The sequence below is a fragment of the Cololabis saira genome, chromosome 5 (genome assembly GCF_033807715.1).
Source record: "Cololabis saira isolate AMF1-May2022 chromosome 5, fColSai1.1, whole genome shotgun sequence".
In the NCBI taxonomy this organism is placed as follows: domain Eukaryota; kingdom Metazoa; phylum Chordata; class Actinopteri; order Beloniformes; family Belonidae; genus Cololabis; species Cololabis saira.
The window spans coordinates 14160417-14184664 of NC_084591.1; the positions used below are offsets into that span (position 1 = coordinate 14160417).

Sequence of the window (24248 nt, forward strand, 5' to 3'; positions counted from 1 at the left end):
GGTGTCCCTTATTTATTTTACAGGGAGTTGGCAACCCTATATGTGTGTGTCCCTTTAGAGCATTTGTGATACACTAGTCTGTCTGTCCAGGATGCAACCTTTCCAGCCGATATATTTAGGCAAGGCAAGTTTATTTGTATAGCACAATTCAACACAAGGTAATTCAAAATGCTTTACATCACCTTTAAAAGCAGCAAGACACAATTAAAAAGTAAATAACAAATAAAATGAAATGATAGGAAAAGAGATAAAATAAGAAAAAGCACAAGTTGTTAAAAAGTAAGGGCAGTACAGTACAGCAGGTAAGTATTTAATTTAACAGTACGCTTCAGTAAACAGTAATGTTTTTATCCTGATTTAAAGGAGCTGACAGTTGGAGCAGACCTCAGGTCTACAGGAAGTTTGTTCCACCGGTGAGGAGCAGAATAACTGAACGCTGCCTCACCTTGCTTGGTTCTGGTTCTTGGAACCACAACAAACCAGATCCAGATGAACCTCAGGGGTCTGGGAGCTTCATAGGAACTAACAGATCCAGCATGTATTTTGGTCCAAGACCATTCAGGTCTTTGTAGACCAGCAGTAAGATTTTAAACTCTATCCTTTGACTCACTGGAAGCCAGTGTAGTGATTTCATGACAGGTGTAATATGGTCCAGTTTCCTGGTGTTTGTTAGGACTCTGGCAGCAGCGTTCTGGATCAGCTGCAGCTGCCTGATAGATTTCTTGTTAAGGCCTGTAAAGATGCCATTGCAATAATCCAACCTACTGAAAATGAATGCATGCAATTTTTATATGTCTTGTTTAGACAGAAACCCCTTAATTCTAGCAATGTTTTTCAGGTGGTATACTTCAGTGTGACATGAATGTATGGGTATCATTCTTGTACTGCATGCTGTCTCAACCCCAATATAGCAAACACACAGGTAAACACAGATCCATGCCAAAACCGCCAACACTATCCTTATGAACAACACTACTCTAGAGGAGGTACAATCTTTTACCTATCTTTCACATGCTGACATCAAAAGCAGAACCAACAAGGCTACAGTGGTGTTCAACATGCTCAGGAAGATCTGGAGCTCAAATAACATCTCCTTAAACACCAAAATGCGCGTGCAAAATGCAAAGTGTGAAACAGGTGCTGCTGTATGGAGCCGAGACCTGGAGGACAACAACACTCACAACACACAAGTTGCAGACTTTTATAAACACCTGCCTCAGGAGAATCCTCCACATCTGGTGGAGGGACAAAGTAAGCAAATATGGACCTGTGGAAAAGAACAAGCCAGGATCCCACTGACTTACAAATCCGAAAGAGAAAGTGGAATTGGATTGGCCACACCTTCAGAAAACCGGCGACAAACACCACCAGACAAGCCTTGACGTGTAGCCCCCAAGGAAAGAGGAAACAAGGTCGCCCCAGCAACAGCTGGAGAAGAAGCACCGAGGCAGAAATGGTAGAGAGCACGCTCAAATGGGGAGATCTCAAAAGAACAGCTACAAGCCGAGTGAAATGGAAGACATTTGTCAATGGCCTTTGCACTCTAGAGGAGCAAAGGGCTTAAGTCCAAGTAAGTCATGCTGTCTTTCCTTTATAGGCGAGGATGAATACTGTATCCACATGGATGTATATGTGTATCTCCCTGGAGTCTGTCTGTCCAGGGTGCAACCTTTCCAGCTGATATATTTACTCTGGCTCTTGCCCCTACAACTCTTAATAAAACTGTAAAACAACTGCAAACCCATACCAAAACTCTACAACAACCCTTAACACTAGAAACCCAAAAGAGTGTAAACCTACTGTAATCTATTCAAGTGTAAAATCTATTAAAAAAAAGGTAAGGACTAGATGAATGGGGTCGTCTCAAGTGCAAGTCTCATATTTCTCCACAAGGGGGCAGCATTTATCTGATAGTGCGTTTATAAACGGAATGATGACAGCAGTTCCTTTTCTCTCCCAAAATAACACCGCAGGATTACGTCAAAAGGTAGGGTTGTTGTTATTATAACCTGTATGGGTGAATACATACATGCAAGGTTGTCATACAATTATGCATGTTAATGTATCTTTGTTTTAACTCATTTCATGGATGTGTATGAAAAACACATTAATATGAATTACTATTGGCTTGTTACGTGTGTGTGTGTGTGTGTGTGTGTGTGTGTGTGTGTGTGTGTGTGTGTGTGTGTGTGTGTGTGTGTGTGTGTGTGTGTGTGTGTGTGTGTGTGTGTGTGTGTGTGTGTGTGTGTGTGTGTGTGTGTGAGCTTTAATACTCTACTATAATATTACAGCAGACAGACTAAACACAGTATTCACCATCACGACTCAATCATCTATAGTATTTTTCTGTCTTGAAATCAGTCCCTGAATATGTGGATGTGCAAATACCACTGGGAATTCCTCAACTGCAGGTCAGTGGGAGAAATTGTTTGCGCTCCTACTGGAAGGTCTGCCGTTCAGTCCCGATCCCCATGTGTCAAAGTGCCCTTTGGCAGGATACACTCTAAAGTGCTTTGTAGAACCAAAACAACATTAAAAAGGCACTAGTCCAAACTCACTTACTATATCCAGTTAAAAGGTCTGGAGCGCTCCTATTGGAGCTGACATTTAACATGAGGCAAGGTGACCTATGGACGGGTCACGCGCCACCACAGGACTGCATATGTGTCCACCCGTCTTGAATCTACACCTGCTTATATTCAGGGTCATGAGGGTCTGCAGGAGGCTATCCCAGCGTTCTCTGGGCAAAAGGCAGGGGTCATTTCTGCTGCACCTGTTACTGCAGTATTTTCTATTCATTTAAAAGTTTGGACTCATTTCCTTTTGCCTGAATCCAGTTTTTACTGAAAGCACCAGTTCTGATGCTTTTATTTCCCCCTATAAAAAAATTTGAATTATCTCTATGTTTGAGCTACTGTATAATTAAAGTTGCCTCATCTTTAACCTTTTTGGAGCATCAACTTTGTAAATTACATAATTTCAAGCAAGTTCCCCTGCGTGTAGATGAAAAATCAAATAGAATTAAGAGTGTTAAGATGCTGTATCGAGGGTTAGATTCACTGAGTCGGAGTTATGAGACTGTCAGTACAGTTTTTAGTTGTTTATGTTCTTTAGGGGACAAAAGCATCAAGAGGTGCAGTAAACCTTGGATAGGTCACCAGTCAACCAATGTTGTTATTTTTACTTTTATCTGATTTTAACATTCTAACTTCATTTATTTATTGAAGGGAATTCATATTGATGTTGCAATGTCAAGTTGTTTAAATGTTTATTTTCTGCTGCAGCACTTTGTAATAATATTATAAATGATTTTTTAAAAGTATTATCATTAGTATTACTATTGCAGGGCCCCATATAGAGAAACCACCACACACCCTCACACATCTATAAGATAAATGCACAGCTATAATAGCTTTATAAAACATGCAAAGGCTCCAGCTGAGCTTAAAACCTTCCTGTTACTGTGTAGTAATAGTGACAGTGCTAATACAAGTAGTTTCTTGTGTTTTTATATTCTTTATTTTCTGTTTATGTATTCATTTATTCATTGTGAGTTTTTTGTCCTGCTAAGGATCTTGAGTTCCTGATTGATATACAGTATAAGGTGCTATGTAGTTTAGTTAGTTTTAATCTATCTATCTATCTATCTATCTATCTATCTATCTATCTATCTATCTATCTATCTATCTATCTATCTATCTATCTATCTATCTATCTATCTATCTATCTATCTATCTATCTATCTATCTATCTATCTATATATATATATATATATATATATATATATATATATATATATATATATATATATATACATATATATAAAAAATATATATATTAATGTGCAATATCATTCTCTGCAACGTGCAATTATGCAAATAACATCTGTAAATATTCATCTGTTATTTTTTTATATACTAGTATTTCTTATTACTTATTTTTATTCTCCTTCTTCTTATTATTATTATTGTATATACTGTTTATAGTGTTTTTATTATTATTGTGTGATATTGATGCCTCTTGTGTTTTGCTGTAATCTGGAAATTTCCCTTCTGTGGGACTATTAAAGGATTTCTTATCTTATCTTCTTATCTTATCTTATCTTATCTTATCTTATCTTATCTTATCTTATCTTATCTTATCTTATCTTATCTTATCTTATCTTATCGATATAGATATAGATATACATATATAGATATAGATATAGATATACATAGATGGCTAGATAAAGCTGTGGGCTAGATATGCATAGATATGTATATCTATGCATATTTTAATGTGTGATTTGTTTCTTATCCTTTATCTTTTATCTCTTATCTTTTTTATCCTGTAGTTTTTCATTTTAATTTTCTTGCTCTCGATGTTTTATCTTTGTGCCTGTGAAGCGTCTTTGAGATCTTTTAAAAGCGCTATATAAATACAATGGATTATTATTATCATTTAGTAATAACACCACATGGGCGGGGCTCGGGACCGGAGCAGCAGACGCACCGCCCTCCGATTGGCTGGTCGTTCGGGACCCTTCCCAGACGCGGAAGTGACGTCAGCGCCAGCAGAGGGCAGTTTACAGTTTCATTTTTTTCATTCTGGTATTTGCAGCCGTGCCTGAGACGCGTGCTGGTGCCGGGACTCCGCACAGACCAGAGCCATGGCGGCTCTGCTGAGACACCGGGGCTGTCTGCAGAGGGCCGGGGCCCTCTGCAAGGTCTTACCCCGCCTCACGGCCAGGGACTTCAGGGCGACACCCGGGGGACCCTGGTCCCGGTCCCGGGGCTGGGCGCTCCGCTCCGGAACCACTAACTACAGCTCCTCCTCAGACGTCACAGAGAGACTCTGGTCTGTTTACAATCACACCAAAAACCAGATTGACGGTAGGAACATTTGTGTTTGTTTTTTTTAAACAGAAAAATCCAGAACCCTGCTTTAAAAAAAAAAACATTAAATGGTTTTCTCACATTTTCAGCAGGTTATTATTGTACAGAACCGCAGAGGCGGGGGGGTTTGGGGGGAGAAAACGATGACGATAATGACGATGAAGCTGATGAAATGATGACATGGAAAGGAAATAATCAATAATTTATCATTGGAAAAGGATGGAAGTTAACCATTGGCATATATTTTGGGAATGTCCAGTAATTGTGGGTTTCTGGTTAGAGATGCACAAAATATTAGAAAACATGTTTCATATGAAAATACCATATCATTTCAAAACTTTTATTCTGGGAGAAACTAATTTTCTCAACAAATATCTATTTGGTGCTCTGATTTCTGCTGGCAAGAAAACCATCACACGTCACTGGCTGCATCCTGACTCCCCCACAATAGAGGAATGGACTGATATTGTTAATGAAATATATAAAATGGAAAGGATTACTTTACTCACTTTGGCTACAAATGGATAAATTCACAAGGTCATGGTCAAAATGGGTCTCCTATATACAAAAGTCACAATTGGCTAGAAACTAAATCACTTGTCTCCACTCACTTACTTTCTCGGTCATTTCCCTGTTGGTTTGAAGGACTGCCAGGTTTTATGCGTTTTATACGTACATAATTTTATGTGTGTGTATATCCAAACCCTTATAATATTGTAGTTTGGTCTCCCTACAACTGAATGTAGTCGCTGTTACAAGCCCGTACATCCCGTTTTGGTTCATCATTTTTTTTTTGTTTGTCTTTAGTTAGTTCTGTTTGTTCATCTTTCCTTAAAAAATATAAATGTACGCAGGTTTTGTTTCTTTCAACATTACACAACTATAGGGCAACAGCTATGTTTTGACATGCTGATGTTTTTCTTTCTCCCTGACAATAATTGTAATCCAATTGTACACCACCTGTGTAATGTAAGATGTGAGGATAATAATAATAATAAAGAAAACTAAAAAAAAAGAAAAAGGATGGAAGTTGACCCAACGTTAGTGGAATTCAAAGATGCTCCTGTCATGTTGTCCTCTGATTAGTCGAAGGCAAGGCAAGTTTATTTATATAGCACCATTCAACACAAGGTGCTTTACATCGACATTAAAAGCGGCAAGACATAATTAGACAGTAAATAACAAATAAAATGAAATAAAATTATGAGAAAAGAAGGTAAAATAATAAAAAGCACAAGTTGTTGATTTAAGAGTATGCTTAAATAACAAATAAATGGAATAAAATGATAAGAAAAGAGGTAAAATGATAAAAATCCCAAGTTGTTAAAAATAAGGGCAGTAGAGTACAGCAGGTAAGTATTTAATTTAGGAGTACGCTTGAGTAAACAGTAATGTTTTTAGGCCTGATTTAAGGAGTTGACAGTTGGAGCAGACCTCAGGTCTACAGGAAGTTTGTTCCACCGGTGAGGAGCAGAAATCCAAGTGCATCAGTTTTGGTGTCTAGAAAATGTGTTTATGAGAATACTCTGTTAGATCCAACTTGAAGTACCATTAATATCTATTTGTCATATGCATTTTTCCCATATGGTGTCAGAAATATAACAAGCATGTAGTCTCTATAATGGTGCATACTTGCACAAACTTAAATGAAGGCCATTTCTACATTATTTTGGAGGTTTATTATCAGAGTCCTCTGTCTTATGATGCTTTGTTTTCTCAGAAACATATACGTTCAAGTTCAAGTTTATTAATAAAGCGGTTTAAAAACAACAACAGCCGACCAAAGTGCTGGACAAGCGAAAGGAAAATAAAAACAAAACAGGACGACGTAAAACATAAAATGGATAAATAAAATAAAACAATCATCGTGAGTTAAATGCTGGTGAATAAAAAAAGAGTTTTAAGATGAGATTTAAAAACAGCCAAAGAAGGAACCAGGAGCAGTTACTGCAAAGGCCCGGTCACCCCTGCTCTTTAACCTGGAGGGGGAACTATTAGGCGGAGTTGGTCAGCTGACCGTAGAGCCCGAGAAAGGTTTATGGACATTTAAAGGACCTGAGATGTAAGAAGGTGCAAGACCATGAAAAGATTAAAAACAAATTAAATAATTTAAAAATTGATTCTATAACGAACGGGGAGCCAATTAAGAGCACAGGTGTAATATGGTCTCGCCTTCGCGTTCTGGCGAGGAGGCGAGCTGCAGACGGGACGGGGAGGAACAGCTAAGGCCTGCATACAGTGCATTGCAGTAGTCTAGGCGGGATGAAACAAAGGAGTGTATAACTTTCTCAAAGTTTTCGAAAAATAAAAAGGGTTTAAGATCGGACAAAAGCTTCAACTGGAAAAAACTAGATTTTACAACTGTGTTAATTTGTTTCTCCATTTCAAAGTAAGTATATATATGTAAGTAGATAGAGATAAGAGAAATACTCTGTAACCTTTGGCGTTTTTTGTCTCTTCAAATTTGATCCCAGTTACATTATCCAACTCCATGGACCCCGACACCATCTTTGCGAACAACGAGATGTGCCTGAAAGACATCGAGATCTACGGCTTCGACTATGACTACACCCTGGCCTTCTACTCCAGCCACCTCCACACACTCATCTTCAACATCGCACGCGACATCCTCATCACCAAACACCGGGTGGGAGCCGCTTTTACCTGCATGCCATTCATGGACCAGCCTTATGCTGAACTGTTGTAAGGTTCGGTTGATGAAAACTTCATGTCCTTCCTGCTTTTATTTTGTTACTAGTATCCAGAGGGCCTGCGGAAATACGAGTATATCCCAGATTTTGCTGTAAGGGGACTTCACTATGATGTCCAGAAGGTGAGAGTCTTTTCTTTTTGTTTTTAACTTTGAATCCACATTTGGCATACGTTCTAGTATACGATCAGTGTTGTCTTTTGAAAAAAAAAAAAAAACTTTAGGCACTGCTGATGAAGATAGATGCTTTTCACTACATCCAGTTGGGAACTGTATACAGGTACTGTGTTACTTCTCACATGAAGGTACTTAGAAATTTTAAAATGATCTCAACCTCCAGTACCTGCTCTTTTAATCCTGAATAATGTTTTTTAAGTGTAAAAAACATAGTTAAATATCATCTTATTATTGTGGGTTTAGGTATTAGCCAAATGCAACCAGTGCTAAGTACTCCCTTACTGCTCCAATGTTACTCTAGGCAGTATATTATTATCAGCAGGCGTGAAAACATCTAAAGAAAGGCAGACGCATTGGCAGTTTGCCGGTCTGGAATATTCAGGTTAGTTTTAACACAATGGCAAGAGGGAAAGACATAAGTAGGGGTCTAAGAGTAGCGATTGTTGCTGCAAATCAATCTGGGAAGAAAGTTCAGCGTCCGCTGGTGAGGAAAATTACTTGCATTAAGTCACTTGCCAGTAAAGTTGCTTTCGTCAACGAAAATTATGACTAAATATCGTCGTCAACGAACCTTTATCACTTGAGGAAGACGAGACAAGACGCAACAAAAATGCAGGTCATGTGTTGATAACGATAATTAAATATATAATGCAATATTGTAGACGGATAAAAACGAGACTACAATGTAGATTACAAAATAAAAACTATGCTAAAATGTGTCTTCATTTTCGTTGACCAAAACGAGACGAAATGTTCTAACAAAGATCTTTAATGTTCATGTTTTCAGTAGTTTCCTCTGGTTTAGTCGCTGCTACTGGGTGACGTCACGTCCTCCATCCCAGTCGCTGCCACAAAATCACAGGAATAAATAAATATAATGTAAACTCAAATTAGATACTTCTGTATCTGGAATGAATGTATTCTTGAGTCTATAAGGTAACAATAATATAATAATAGGATTTGAATTGTAAAATGGGTTTGGCTAAATACAATCTTTGACTAAAACTAAACTAAAATGTCATCAGTTTTCGTCGACTAAAACTAGACTAAAATGGTCCTGGACAAATCTGACTAAAATAAGACTAAAATGCTCAGACTTTTAGTCGACTGAAACTTGAAATGACTAAAAGGAGTATGAACGTCACTTAAACTACTAAAAACTAAAATGATAGCTTGATCCAAAGACTAGACTAAAACTAAAATTGAAACAGACTGCCAAAAACAACACTATTTGCCAGTGTTTGCAGGACAGCACCATTAAAAGACGGCCAAGTAAGTACAGTTTGTTTGAAAGGTTTTCTAGGAAAAGTGTCTTCTGTCAAAAAAAAAAAAAAGAAAGTCATATGAGACAAAATTGGAGTTGTTTGAAGAAACCCAAATACAGCACTTCAGCAGAGACGCGGTGGGGATTTTTGGGTTGTTTTGCAGCCGCAGGACCTGAGGTCCTTGAAGTCGCTGAGTTAACAATGAACTCTTTTGTATACCGGAGTGATTGAGGCAAGTGTCAGGCGATCTTTCTAAGAGTTACAGCGTTGGTGAATGTGGGTCATGCAACAGCACGGCGATTCAAAGCACACCAGCGAATCTGCATCAGAATGACTGAAAAAACGACAGGTTGGAAAGGCTTTCCCAGAGTCCAGACCTCAACCCCATTGAAATGCTGTGGCGAGACCTTGAGAGAGTGGATAAACCCAAAAACATCAGTGAACTAAAGCAGTGACGATGGGCCCAAACTCCCAAATCTCAAGTTATTGCTCCTAAAGCAGATTTTTATTAAGTTTTTGCAGAAAAACTAAAGTTTTATATATCATTGATTAGGGATGGGCGGTATGGACTAAAAAATGTATCACAATAATTTCTGGCATTTATCCCCATAACGATAAAAATGACGACAGAAAAAATACCAATTCAACTCCATCTTTTAACTATAAATCAATCACCACATTCAGTCTTTGGAGCCAAAACACTGCTCTAAATGCTACTAAACTACACCAATTAAATTGAATTGATAAAAACCAATTAAATGAGTTACACCTGTACTGCAAAACTGTAATGACTCAGATCCACCATGTTTGTTACACAAACACGTATCAACGGGAATTTTTCTTTCTTTCTTTCTTTCTTTCTTTCTTTCTTTCTTTCTTTCTTTCTTTCTTTCTTTCTTTCTTTCTTTCTTTCTTTCTTTCTTTCTTTCTTTCTTTCTTTCTTTCTTTCTTTCTTTCTTTCTTTCTTTCTTTCTTTCTTTCTTTCTTTCTTTCTTTCTTTCTTTCTTTCTTTCTTTCTTTCCTTCCTTCCTTCAGGCTCATTTCTTTCTTTCTTACTTTCTTGCTCATTTCCTTCCTTCCTTCCTTCCTTCCTTCCTTCCTTCCTTCCTTCCTTCCTTCCTTCCTTCCTTCCTTCCTTCCTTCCTTCACACGTACGTTGTGCGTCGATTTAACGCACTACCATAAATCAGGCTTTACAGAAAAATGTCATCAACGGGAATTGATGGTTTTTACCGCGAGATGACAAATTCTTAGCGTGGGGAATTTTTTTGAGGGTCTATCGTGAACGGTAAAATATCACCCATCCCTATCATTGATGCATATCTTTGTTTAGGCGAGTGCACCTGCTACAAATTAAACACTATAAATGAATTCTGTTTGTGGTGCAGAGGCCTCCATCCAGTTTCTGATGAAGAGGTCATTGCCATGTACGAAGGGACTCATGTTCCACTGGAGATCATGAGTGACTTCTACGGCAAGGTAACGTTTCATTCCTTTATTTTGTCCCCACATACACATCTATTTGTGCTCATTTGCTGCATAAACAAGACATAACAAGAACTATCGCTGTCCTGCAGAGTTCACACGGCCTCAGCATGAAGCAGTTCATGGACATCTTCTCCCTGCCTGAGATGACCCTCCTGTCGTGCGTCAACGACTTCTTCATGAGCCACAACATCGACTACGAGCCCGTGCATCTCTACAAGGACGTGAAGGTGAGGCTGCCGTGTTGTTATCCTGCTCATTTCCCCTGCCTTTGTCTACTAATGTGCGTGTCTGATTGAACCAAATGTCTTCATGATCCAGCCGTTCATTCCCATTTTAATTTTAGCTCCCAAACACGGCGTCTAATTTTAGCCGAACAAGCCCACCCCCCCGCCCCCCCCCAGCCATGTGGCTCTGCTACTTCACAGGAAGAGTGGCAAGAAACCGGCGCTGTGTCTTTCCCTTTGAGGCCAGCTGTCATGCTGCTCCTGTCTGTTCTGCGTGACGCCGCCGTGTTTTTTGACAGATAGCTGACTTCAAAAGCTCTGACGAGTGCTCTGTTTGAAAAATTCCTTTCATATCTTTTCAAGGACACCCTCCTTTATCTTTTTTTTTTTTTTTTTTCTGCTGTTCCTGCTTTGTAATTCAGCATTGACCTTAATATTTTAAAACTTTGTATTCCCTTTTGAAATGTTCCCTTTTAAATGTTCAGGTTTTTACGGGGGAACGTGTTTATTGGCTTCATTGGTTCCCTCGATTCAAAAGTTTTCTCACTTCGTCAGCAAAGGAACTAAGCTCCTGCTATCTTCACATTTCATTTGTTTTCTTTTGGAGATTCTTTTGTGGCTCCAAATCCGCTGTTTTCATTCGGAGCGACGTTGCGGCTAATATTGTGCTAGTTTGGCTCAGTGATGTCGTGACTTCCTGCCTGAGACCTGTTTGCTTTTTTCTTTTCGCAGGAGGCTATCAGAGATGTTCACGTTAAGGGCATCATGTATCGGGCGGTGGAAGCAGATATCGGTAACTTTCTTTCAATTATTTTGTTCAGCTTTAAGTTATTGGGGAGAAATATTTCCAGTGACGAGAGAAAATATATGAGCCACTTGGAATTTAGTGGTTTTCAGGATTCATTTACCAAAAAACTGATCTGATCTCCATCTAAGTAAGAACAACAGACGAGTGCTATGTGCTTACATCTAATAAACCTTCCTTGAACTCCAGGAGAAAAAGAACATGAACCTCTGGAGTGTAAATGGCTGTTTGAGTCTCCAGCAGCAGGGAGTTCAATCGGCTCTGCATCAGACCTGCAACCTGTTCAAAAGGAATTCTTTACCTTTCCTCTTCACAGCGCCGCTCCAGCTTAGACACGTTAGAAGGATGTCTGGCGTGAAAGGGTCTCTCGAGATGCCTCCACAGCATTTTCGAGGTCTGGGCTTTGATTTGGCTGTTCCAAAAGGCGGATTCTTCTTTTTCCAAAACAAATCTGTGTGGTTTATTGGGTTGGGCACTTGTGATCATCGTCCTGCTGCTTCACCCAACGTCCACCGAGCTGCAGCTGGCTGACAGCAACGTTGGGAGTATCTTGTGGGTTATTTTGGGTAATTTGGGTATTCAAGTTCCTCGCCGACTCGTGAACACGGATGTTTGCCGGTTCCTGGGACGTCTTCCAGCCGTCACCTGTTACTTGTGGTTTTCTTCTTCACCTTATTGGGGATTCTGCATCGTGCCTTTTTGGGGTCGTCTTGGCTTTACACCCACTAAACTAGGGCTGGGCGATATGGACCAAAAGTCATATCTCGATATTTTCTAGCTGAATGGCGATACTCGGTATATATCGATATTTCTTCTGTGCCATAATTGGGGTTTCCCCCAAAGCATTATAGCATAGCATCTCTGTTAGCATCTCTGTTAGCATCTCTGTTTTTGCTTTATCTTTTTCTGTGGCAAACCCTTAAAAAAACAGTCAGTTTTAATACAAAGCCTTGTGCCAAATGTCACACAGGTTCCTTTATTAACAGAGGTCTGCACAATATCAAAATGTATAAAACAAATGAAATAAAAATAAACTGCCTGCATATATAGAATAAAAATGCTTCTTGAATAAAATAAAACAAATATCCCTTTCCTGCATAACAATTAAATTAAAATACACTGTGCAATTAATACAATGTAGACAGTAACAGGCAGACTTTTCCCCTGAGGTTGACAGTTGTGCAAATAACAAAACATTTGTGCAAATCTCAAGTAAAACATTCAAGTCAATTTGTCACAAAATAAGCTATATCAAAATCATATATATATATATATTTTTTTAAATCGATATAAACGATATTGTCTCGTACCATATCACGTTTGAAAATATATCAATATACGGTATATTAAAATCTCGATATATCGCCCAGCCCTACACTAAACCCTTGGAGATGGTTTGCATCCGTCCCCAGCCTCGTGCAGATACATGCTCTTGGCCGTGCGTCTCCTCCTTGAGAGGCAGGGATCCCGTCAAGCTCCTTCTGAACACCAAACTTCACATATTTGAGTGTATTTCATCACCCAGAGTAGCTCAAAACCACACTGCTAAACTCATTAATGGAACTCCCGCTGTGCAAACTAATCACTCTAATTAGCTTTCATTCAAATATTTAGACACTTAATTTTGACTCCAGCGCTGAGAGTGTCTAGTGGGGATGTTCAATACAGAAACAGAATTATAACAGTGTTCATGTTGTTGGCTTCTTTTCGTAATTATTTTGACTTAAATGAAGATTTGATGAGATTTTAAATCGAATTAATGCGGTTTGATATGTATTGATGCCGTAATTGGTTACTGCACATCGATGAAGTGCGTTCCTTGTGCTGGTCCCACGTCTGGATAAATGCAGAGCAAAACCTGCACCAAATAAACAATGGTGCCCAGTTTGGACATGTACGGAGGAGGGATGGAGAGTTTATTGGGAAAAGGATGCTGAGGTGGGAACTGCCGGGCAGGAGGCCTGGAGGAAGAGCTAGAGGAGAGATATGGATGAGTTAAGGAGGTCGTGAGGTTGGCTGGTGTGAGAGAAGATGACGAGGGGATGGGGGCAGGTGGAGACGGATGACTAGCTGTGGCGACCCCTGAAGGGAGAAGAAGATGAGAGGATTTTTATGAAATATTCGCTATTATCCATTCATAAACTAAATGTTTTTTACTCATGCTTGTTTGTGCATAAGTTTATCAATAGAAAACATGTCACTTCCTGTCACTTTCCAGCTGTTTTTACTTCTTCATCTGATTTTAATTCATATCCAACTAGACACAGTGGCAATCTCCATTTACCCTTCTGTTGAACATCTGGTCATCGATTTAAAATTACATTTAGATCCAAAACTCTGGAATGACTTGAATGTGTCGCTGAAGTCAACGTTATCTTTTACCTCCTTCAGAAAGTTAAAAAAAATAAAATCTTATTCTGTCTTAACCTTCAATGTCTTTATCTTTAATGTAATCCAGACCTTGCATCCATGTTCTCTTTTACGTTTATATTTATATTTTTTTTAATTTGTTTTACATTATGTTTGTTATTTCATCACAGTTGTTGATGGGAGTGTACAAGCCCTTCAGGCTTCATTACCTCCATGCACTGTTTTAAAAAGAATTGTGCTAAATAATTAAATGAAATGAAATGTCATCAACATCAGACCAGCATGAACCTTCTCTCCTCCTTCCTGTTTCCAGGGAAATACATTTGCTACGGTGAGCAAAGTCACGCCGTGCTGAAGAAGCTGTCAGCATTAGGAAAGAAGATGTTCCTGATCACCAACAGCCCTTTTGATTTTGTGTGAGTGAGAGCAAACAGAGAGTTTGTTTGTTTGATTCTTTGTTGACTAGATTAATTAACAGTGTCATGTTTTGGAGGACTCGCATTAAACTGCTGCGCAATTTAAAACATCCCAGATTTAATGACGGGCAAGTGCGCATCAACCCGCTAATATTCGCAGCTCTGTACAATAAATCACTGACGGCGAGGTCTTTTGAAGTCGGGGTTGTTTGCACAAATTACCCAGCTTGCATTTTCAACATCAGACGATTTCCCAGAGCCTTAAATCCTGCAGTCGGACTTGTTTTACACCGAGTTACCACTTAAAGGAGGGCCTGACATTAACTGCTGCTCCAGTTTTTAATGAAGTATTAACCAAGGCAATGTCAGACAAGCGATAATGTAAGACTTTTTTTAACTATTATTTATTTAATAAAAGTGAAAGCAAGAAGAAAAAGCTTGGTAGGATTAGAGAGCATCAGGTACATTCATGTGCTGCTGATCATCCGCTGGTGTTTAAAGCTCTAGAAAAGCAGACGTGGCGGCAGTTTGCTGTCTGGAGCATTCATGTGTTTGTTAACATACTGCTAAAAGGGAACGATAGAGGAAAATGGTCTTAAAGAAGCATTTGTTCATCTCCTCGAGTTGTGACAAATTTACCGTAATCCCTCGTTTTTCGCGGGGGTTACGTTCCTAAAAGAACCCGTGATAGGTGAAATCCAGGAAGTAGTAACCTTTATGTTTTTTACAATTATTATACAAGGCTTCAAATTGCAGAGATCAGCCCCGCCCCACCGCGACCCGAGTAATTAGATTTGAACGGGAGAAAATGAAAAGAATTAATGAAAAAAAAAAAATACAATAAGTACAGTAGGACAAATTGTGACGTATTTCACTGCTCTTCTGACTGCCGCTGCATCCTGACTCGCTCTGTAGCGTCTTTCTTCTAAAGCCCCCCTTCTAAAGGTGCAGGTGTGTTTTTTGGAGAGAAGAACGTAGTTATGGGTAGTTGTTGTCGCTCTTTTTTCTTCTGGGCAATAAGATTCTTATAAACCAACATGTCACCATCGATTATATTTGAGAACCGTAGAGACTGTTGAGCCAATCAGAATGCAGAACACGATGCACAATCCAAATCTGTGAAGCAGCGAGACGTGAAAGGAGAACCGCGTTATAGCGAGGGATTACTGTACACCAAAGTCAGACGATGCAAAGCTTAGAAAAATTAACTGGTTTACATTTAAAGTGGTTCAAAAAGACATTTGAATGTTATGCCAGGACATTGAACGATATCCGTTCTTTGATGACATGTTTTGATGCACTACTGTAGAAAAGAACGCAGGAGACAGATGTGAGATGGACTTGGTTAAGCATGTTGCCTGTGCTTGGAAGGGCTGCCGAGAGAAATTCTCTGCTGTCCAAAAAGAGCATGAAAGCATGACTGATATCCACATCCGAACAAATCACCAGTCTTCTCCAGCAATGTCCTGACACCTCGGCAGATCGCCATCTACCACGTCGTGCAAATGTTATGGCGATTTCTGCCCGCCTGCACAGACTTGTCGGCAAGTGTTTGCCGCGTTCAGGAGTTAAATGTCACCAGTAAAACAGCAGCTTCCTTTCTGAACTGTTTGTATCCTGCTAATCAGATTTTCTGCATCGAGCTGGTCTCACAATTACTGAGTGTTCTGCCACTGATGCATGCGACGCATGCTGAGAGGTATCGCTCGTGGTTCTGAATGTGAACCATCTAATCAGAACCGTTATCTGACTGTCGAGCGCTTTGGTTGATAAGAAAAGTATTCTGTAAAATGCCTCTGATTCTCTGTTTCACAAGCTGAAATGGAGCCAAACATTGCTCTTTAGCCCGTTACCAGTGTGCAGTAACGTCTAGGGCTGGGGATCGATTCAAATATCAAGAATCGATTTGATTCCGATTCTTAAGATTCAGAATCGATTATCAAGATTTGATTCGATCCGATTCGATTCGATTCCGATATTGATTTGGGTTAGTGTTATTATATAATATAATAATATATAACTGTTTTTTGAGCTGTTGCATGAATTATATGACTGTAGTTATGCAAAATATTACTACTAGTATTATATTGAGATTAAACAGTAAGTATTGGCAGCTAATGATGACTGTAAGGACCAATCAGCTCCCAGAATGCTGATAGAACTGCTTTCAGAAACATCATGTGGGTCAGAATTACCAAACAGATCCAGGGAGGAAACAGAAACGGATGAAATCGGTTTTATCTTTTCCCACATTCCGTTTTTATTTCCATTTTCGGTCTATTTTGGTTTTTAATTTTTGAGCATTTGGTTTTTAGCATTTTTTGCAAATGTAACCCCAAGACAGTATATAAAGTAATGAAATATAGACAATTTATGCAATTATAAACTAACACTTTAATGTTTTCATACCTTTAAGCATATTTAAAGGCAAAAACATGGCACCAGTTATTCTCGTGTCCAACAAAACATTCCTTTTTTGGGGATAAAGAAAAAAAAAACAACTTGTAATGTAATGATGAAAAAAAATAATACAAAATAAATAACATTTTTAAAAAAATCGATCTTTAGACCTATGAATCGATTTTTAGGAATTAATATGAGAATCGATTTAGAATTGGGAAATCGATTTTTTTCAACACAGGCCTAGTAACGTCTGTCCTCCCCAGGGACCGGGGCATGAGCTTCATCGTAGGACGGGACTGGAGGGACCTGTTTGATATTGTGATCGTCCAGGCGGACAAACCTAGTTTCTTCAATGACAGGAGGAAGTAAGTGCACGTTTGTGTTCATCTTTGCTTCAGGAACAGAAGCCTCGCATCAGCTGCATCTGTGTTTTGGAGCTGTTAGAGGAGGCAAGGGTTCACCGTCCGTGTTTCACCGCAGGCCTTTCAGGCGCGTGACGGACAAAGGAGCGTTGCTGTGGGACAGGATTCACCGGCTGGAAAAGGGGCAGATCTACAAGCAGGTGCCGAGACGGGGGGGTTTGTCATGACCCTTCTTTTGAATTACCGTCATCTATCTTTCCTGACGTACGTTTGATCTACAGGGAAATCTGTACGAGTTCCTCCGGCTCACCGGCTGGAGGGGAAACAAAGTGCTCTACTTCGGAGATCACATCTACAGTGACCTGGCGGTGAGTAGCATCCAGGCGCATTTACAACAGCAGATTCATTATAACTACTTTGTGATTCTGTGATATCCTCACGAACAAATTATGGGAGGGGTGAAGTTACGAGCCGATCCTGACTGGATTAATCTTTTACAGGCGTGCAAATCTCCCTGCTGTGCGTAAAGATGCCCCAAAAGTGAGACACTAAGTGAATATTTAAAACAGAATAATGGCTAGAAAATGAACTGAAGTGAGAATTTAATCCAACTAATTGAATCACTGCAGCGGCTTCGACACATTTTAATCAGAGTACGTGGGCACGTTACACCTGCTGTAAACCTGTAAGGTAGCAAGTGAGGAGCGTCCTTCCCGTTGTAACTGACGGGAGCTGGACCGGTTTTACCGGCCTGGTATAAGTGACTGAACTCTAATTTGAAATGCTTAAAACACAAAGAAACAAAATGACCCTGATGCGTTGCAGTTAAGTTTGACCAGAATCTAAGTAACGTCTTTATCACAAGGAGTCGTGCAGCCCGGTGCCAAAGTCTTAGGCACTCCCCCAGGGTGGCTTTATTACATTTTGATAAACTGATAATGAACAAATGAAATAATCCTGATTTAATATCGCTGCACACGTCAATAGGACTGCCTCCTTCAAAGTCTGAGTTTGGTTCTGAAGGACGTGACTAAATACTGGTTTAAGTTTGTGTACATAATATCTTGTAGACCAGTTTAAAAGTAGTCAATAGTCGATCGGTTTCCCTCTAATATTACAGTTATTGAGCTTTAGATGTAACTGTGTTAAACTAGAGCTTGGATGGACCGGTATCTTAAAGGTTTGGATTTGAATTAAATCTTTTTTGTTTGTTTGTTTTCATCAGTGTTCTCTGATTTGATCCCCCGATGACGATATTGGATTGTGTCGGTCCCATCTCAGATTCACACGGGGCGCATCGGCCCATCGCTCGGTTTGAATCAAATATGGTTTACTCACATGTTCGCAGAGGTGTCAAGTAACAAAGTACAAATACTTCGTTACCTTACTTAAGTAGAAATTTTGGTTATCTATACTTCACTGGAGTAATTATTTTTCAGACGACTTTATACTTTTACTCCTTACATTTTCACGCAATTATCTGTACTTTTTACTCCTTACATTTTAAAAACAGCCTTGTTACTCTATTTCATTTCGGCCTTTAAAAAAAAACTATCCAGTTAAATTGCTCCATCCGGATAGAGTGAATTAGGTTGTGGTTGTTTCAGATGTTCTTGTCCAGTTTTGTTCTTACATCCGTTACCCTCAGATTCCTGCAACTAAACTTGGATGTACATTCCAATAAAGGTTAGGATAAATGATAACATGCCTCTGAAGTTTGACTTTTTGCACCATTAAAATACTTATAGGCAACTAGTCATCATATCTCCTGCTCTCTGAAACACATGTTAATGCTCAATAGTACACATATATGGTTCTTTAATATATTTGCATTATACTAAGATGCATTCATTTTCAATGGCTTTTGTCCTTAATGGCTTTTTTCCCCCTTACATTACTTTTACTTTTATACTTTAAGTAGTTTTGAAACCAGTACTTTTATACTTTTACTTAAGTAAAAAACTTGAGTTGATACTTCAACTTCTACAGGAGTATTTTTAAACTCTAGTATCTATACTTCTACCTGAGTAATGAATGTGAATACTTTTGACACCTCTGCATGTTGGTATCGACAGGAAATAAAGCCTCTGGAGGTCAAAATGCAACTAAACATTAGGCATATAGCATGACCTCAGTCCTGGGGAGGGGCTGTGTAACGGGGATTTCCTTGTGGCGATGCTGCTTTCTTTAAAAAGGCTCGGTGGCCACAGAGTTGAGGGTGAAGGTGAAGTACACCCACAGTGAGGATGAAAGTGGTGAATCCACAGTGGTCCATTCATCTTTGAACTGCACTCTTGACAGAAACTGACTTTAACGTTGTACCTGGCACCTCGTCTTTGTGTTAAGTACCTCTCCTCCTCCTCCTCAGACAGAGCATGAAAATCCCTTAATCATTCACGGTACTCGCTTACATCAAGGATCTTGCGGCTCTTTGTTCACCAGGATCTAACGCTGAAACACGGCTGGAGGACAGGCGCCATCATCCCAGAGCTGCGAAAGGAGATCAAGATCATGAACACCCCGGAGTATGTGCACATGATGACGTGGCTACAGGCCCTGACGGGGCTTATCGAGCACATGCAGGTGGGAGACAACATCAAACGTTGTTGTGACTCTCTTTTTTAGATGTTTTTTTACGTGATTCTTACACAAATTGCTCCTTTTTCCCCTCTCTCCATCTTGACATCCCCGTGCTCAACCGCTCAGGTTCACAGGGACCCGGCGTCTCAAGCTGTAGTTGAGGAATGGATCGAGGAGCGAGAAGCCATGAGGTAATGACGGGAGCTCCTACGTTATATGAAACGTTATCCGGATGCTTTGTTCACGTGTGTTTGCAACGGACAATCAGGTCTGCAGAGAGGATAGTTGGGACTAACCTCCCATCTATCGATGACCTGTACCGGTCCAGGACCAGGAAACGGGCAGGTAGCATCTCTGCAGACCCCTCACACCCGGGACACAGTCTGTTCCAACTCCTCCCCTCTGGACGGCGCTACAGAGCTCTGTAGTCAAAACCTCCAGACATAGGGACAGTTTCTTCCCGCAAGCTGTTGCTCTGATGAACTCCCACAAATAACAGTCTCAGAGTAACCAAACACGTGCAATAAAAATCATCTAGCACAGGGGTCAGCCACCTGCGGCTCTAGAGCCGCATGCGGCTCTTTAGCACCGCCCTAATGGCTCCCGGAGCTTTTTCAAAAATGTTTGACCTTTTTTTCCTTTTTTTTCCCTTTTTTTTCTTCTGTTTTTCCTTTTTATCTCTTTTATTCTTTTTTTTTTCTTTTTTTTCTTTTTTTCTTCCCTTTTCCTTTTTTAATCTCGACATTTTAAATTTTTTCGCTGAAATTTCGACTTTTTTCTCGACATTTCAACTTTTTTCTCGACATTTCAACCTTTTTCTCGACATTTCAACTTTTTTTCTCGAAGTGCATAATGAAAACAAAAATCTTCCCCCAGTTATAACTAATATAGAAACATGCAGCATGTGTTGCCTTCATTCTAAGGCTTATACAAGACATACATTTTTTGCGGCTCCAGACATATTTGTTTTTTGTGTTTTTGGTCCAATACGGCTCTTTCAACATTTTGGGTTGCCGACCCCTGATCTAGCACCTTCTTTAATAATCATGTCTGCCTCACTCTGCTGCACCTCTCACTTTTGTATTTCTTTTTGTATAATTTGTATAATCTTTTTTGTATTTTTAGTATAATTTGTCATGTAAAATTGTAAATAGGTTATTTTTATTTTATTCAGAACTGTCCCTTTTCTTTTCTCTACCTCAAACTGCTGCACCTTTTAAATGTTTATTCTGTACATAGAAATAACACATTTGTTTGGAGTCAAATTCCTTTTTGGACAATGTCCTGGCCAATAAAGCTGATTCTGATTCTGATTGTGTTTTACGCGTCAGGCCGCAGACGAAGGACATCTTCAACGCTCAGTTCGGGAGCCTCTTCCGCACGTACCACAACCCCACCTACTTCTCCCGCCGACTCTCGCGCTTCGCCGACATCTACATGGCGTCCATCAGCTGCATGCTGAACTACAGCCTGCAGCACACCTTCTTCCCCCGCCGCACCCCTCTGCAGCACGAGTCCCCGATCTGGCCCGAGCCCAGCTCCTCCGGCGCCGCTGCTGCCGCAGCTCAGCAGGACCAAAGCAACGTCTGATGCACGCAGATAAGAGACGGACTTCAGCAAGTTTAAAAAAGAAAACAATTTCCAAACCATTTGCTGTTTTAGAAAGCGTATTTTAGACTAGACCGGGTGGTTTTTAAATGATGTATACTTTTAGCGGTAGCGGTCCTGGAGGCGGTTGATGTTTATGATCTTTTAAAACTGTTATTTATGTTTGGCCTTTCAAAGAATTCAGTCTTAAGAGAACAACAGTGGATATAGTGATATTTAAACCAAACGCATGTGATTGTGTCGCTTACTGTAGGAAAGGTTAGGTTTCATTTTTAAAAAGACATGCAGTACACAGTTTTAACTCTAGGTGGCAGACAAGCGCCGTGTGTAACATGTACGTGCCGTTGTGTCCTTTTGTTGTTACTGGTGAAATGGGAATTTTAAATTCTCATAACATACTCTGTTGCCTTAATCTGCCGTTCACATAACTGCAGGGTGTACATTTTTCTAATAGGCGAATATAATTCGTGCAGGTCAAGTTGCTCTAATTTATTTTCCTTTTTTTTTTCTTTTTTGTTTTCCTTCAAATTTCACCAGGCTGCATCTTCATTTTTATTACGTACTTGACATCAACACAGATTGCATCTTTGTGTTAAATAGTTGTACTCATTTTCAGCCTGTACGTTTCATTTCAGGGGAGGAGGAGTGTTAATATTTCTCAGGAAGAGCAGAGCGTCTTTGCTATATTTGGTGTGAATACTGTTATTTGATCTGTGAGAAAAGCCACGTTGAGCTTCTCAGCATTCTGATGGTTTCACTGAGAGGGTGAAATATTTCTACGTGGTCTGATATGATGCTCACAAAGAGAATATATATATACAGGGGGATATAAAAGGGAAAAATAACAGTGGCCATAACCAAAAGCTCAGTTTGTTTCTTCAGTATGAAATATGTGCTGATGAAGTGTATTTTTATGTGTCATTTCACAATTAAAATGTAAGCAGACTGATTCCCTCCCAGTGTTTATGTATTTATTTATAGGCACCTAACAGTTGTTCCAATCACATGTAAAATAGCATATATGTTGAAAAAGTAGGTGAATATCTAGGAATTAACTGGTTTTCTGCATTATTTGACCATAAAATTTGATCCCATTTTTGTCTAAGTCATGGTAATAGATGCATTTGTTGGGCTGAAGCTGATAAAACACAAACATGTTTGTTTCTTGATTAAACAAACCCACGTTAACAGTTCTGGAGGGACAAATAAGTGAGTTAATGGCTGGATGAACCTTTCAGTAGCACTGGCTTTGGATCAGATCTGCTCAACGTTCAGGACGTTTTTTTTTATCAAAGTCTTTTTATTAAAGGTTTTGCATATCACACAAAAAAAACCAAAACAAGTAGAACACGAAACCCACTACCCACCCCAGCCCACCAGACCTAAACCTCTCAAGAGTAGGTGTTTCTTGAGAGGAGAAACAATCAGACAGTGCAAAAGTACACAGATACATGCAAAATGAGATAAATAATGCTACATATTATGGGGTTACATTCTTCGATTCCATACTGTTAACAAATGTCATGAAAGGTTGCCAAATTGCATCGAACTTCGAGAGAGATCCTTGAAGAGAATATCTTATCTTCTCTAACTTGAGATGTTCATTACCTCCTTGATCCACTGGGAATGTGTAGGGGGGAGAGGATCCACTTGAAAAGTACAAGTCGCCTGGCCAACAAAGTGCAAAAAGCCAGCATGTTGCACCCATAAGTGTCCAGGTGCACATTATCTGGTGTAACACCAAAAATGGCAATGAAAGGGGATGGATGGATCGGCTCCTCAAGCACCTTAGAAAAGGTATCAAAAATAGACTTCCAGAATGTATATAAACTTGGACATGTCCAGAACATGTGAAACAGGCTAGCCGGGGCTTGCTTACATCTATCACATGTAGGGTCCAGCTCTGGTCTAATTTTGGAATTCAGGACGTTTTTGACCGTCGGCTCAGACTCTTGTGCGATGTCGGCTGTGAAGGACTCGAGGTCATTTCACTGCATCTGTTCGGGGTAAAGGTCTGAGCTCTGACTGGGACCTTCCAAGAGGTGGATTTACTTCAGGGTTTAAGGTTATTTTATCGTCCTGCGGCATCACTCAACTTCTGCACTTCAGCCCTGAAATGATCCAGTAGGATATTTTTGCAAATCGGTGGTGAAATGGTTGAGACAGTAAAGCAACCCCACATCATGAGGCGCCCTCTGCCGTGCCTTTTGTATGCCATGCTGAGTTCTTCGTGAACAATTAAACCTTTGTCTCATCAGTCTCTGCAGACTTGCAGAATGCCAAGGTGTCTTTTGACAGCCTTCATAAAAGGTCATCTTTTTATTCCCCCTGTGTGCTGATGCTGATGCTGATGCAGGAGGGACACCTTGCCTGCAGCAAACCCTGCACATGGATGGCTGCCAGCTCCGGTGACGTCTTCAGCTGTTTCTCGTGGGTTCCTCTTCCCCTCGTTACGCATTCTGCGTCGTGTCTTTGAAGTGATCTTGGCTGGGCGCCCACTTCCAGGAAGAGTACCCGCAGCACTAAAGTGTCTCCATTTGTAGGCAATTTGTCAGTGGACTGATGTGTGCGTAAACATCCAGAGATGACTTTGTTTACCTTCTCGGATTTCTGCAGATAAACTCCTTTTGATCAATAGTGTTCTAATTTTTTTTTTTGCAAAGCACACTTCACATCAGCAGGTGCTTCAGGAATGAGAAATGTTAAATATCTATGTGTCTTTAATCCATCAAAGTAGCTCCGAACCATCTCTAAACATTTCATTACCTGGGGTTCATGTGAGAAAACTACTGATCAGTGATCAGTGATGACTGCGTGGGTTTACTTTCTTACTCCAGCACTGCGAGGGCTTGATGAGAGCATTTAATGAGGACACAAAAAATAATATATGTTTGTGTCTTATCAACTTAAGCACTTTGTTTTTGTCATTTGTTGTGACTTATGGATTAGATCACACTTTATTGCAA

General features: G+C 39.8%; 1 protein-coding gene across 1 annotated transcript; it reads left to right on the forward strand.

Moving 5' to 3' along the window:
* Window positions 1–4548: 4548 nt before the first annotated feature.
* nt5dc3 (5'-nucleotidase domain containing 3) lies at window positions 4549–22252 on the forward strand. The gene is made up of 14 exons (XM_061720977.1): window positions 4549–4871; window positions 7349–7521; window positions 7633–7707; window positions 7809–7864; window positions 10415–10505; window positions 10604–10741; window positions 11471–11531; window positions 14227–14329; window positions 16996–17097; window positions 17213–17294; window positions 17376–17462; window positions 19537–19677; window positions 19801–19865; window positions 21006–22252. The coding sequence occupies exons 1-14, from the start codon at window positions 4649–4651 to the stop codon at window positions 21262–21264; spliced, it is 1656 nt and encodes a 551-aa protein (XP_061576961.1). The 5' UTR covers window positions 4549–4648; the 3' UTR covers window positions 21265–22252.
* Window positions 22253–24248: the final 1996 nt, after the last annotated feature.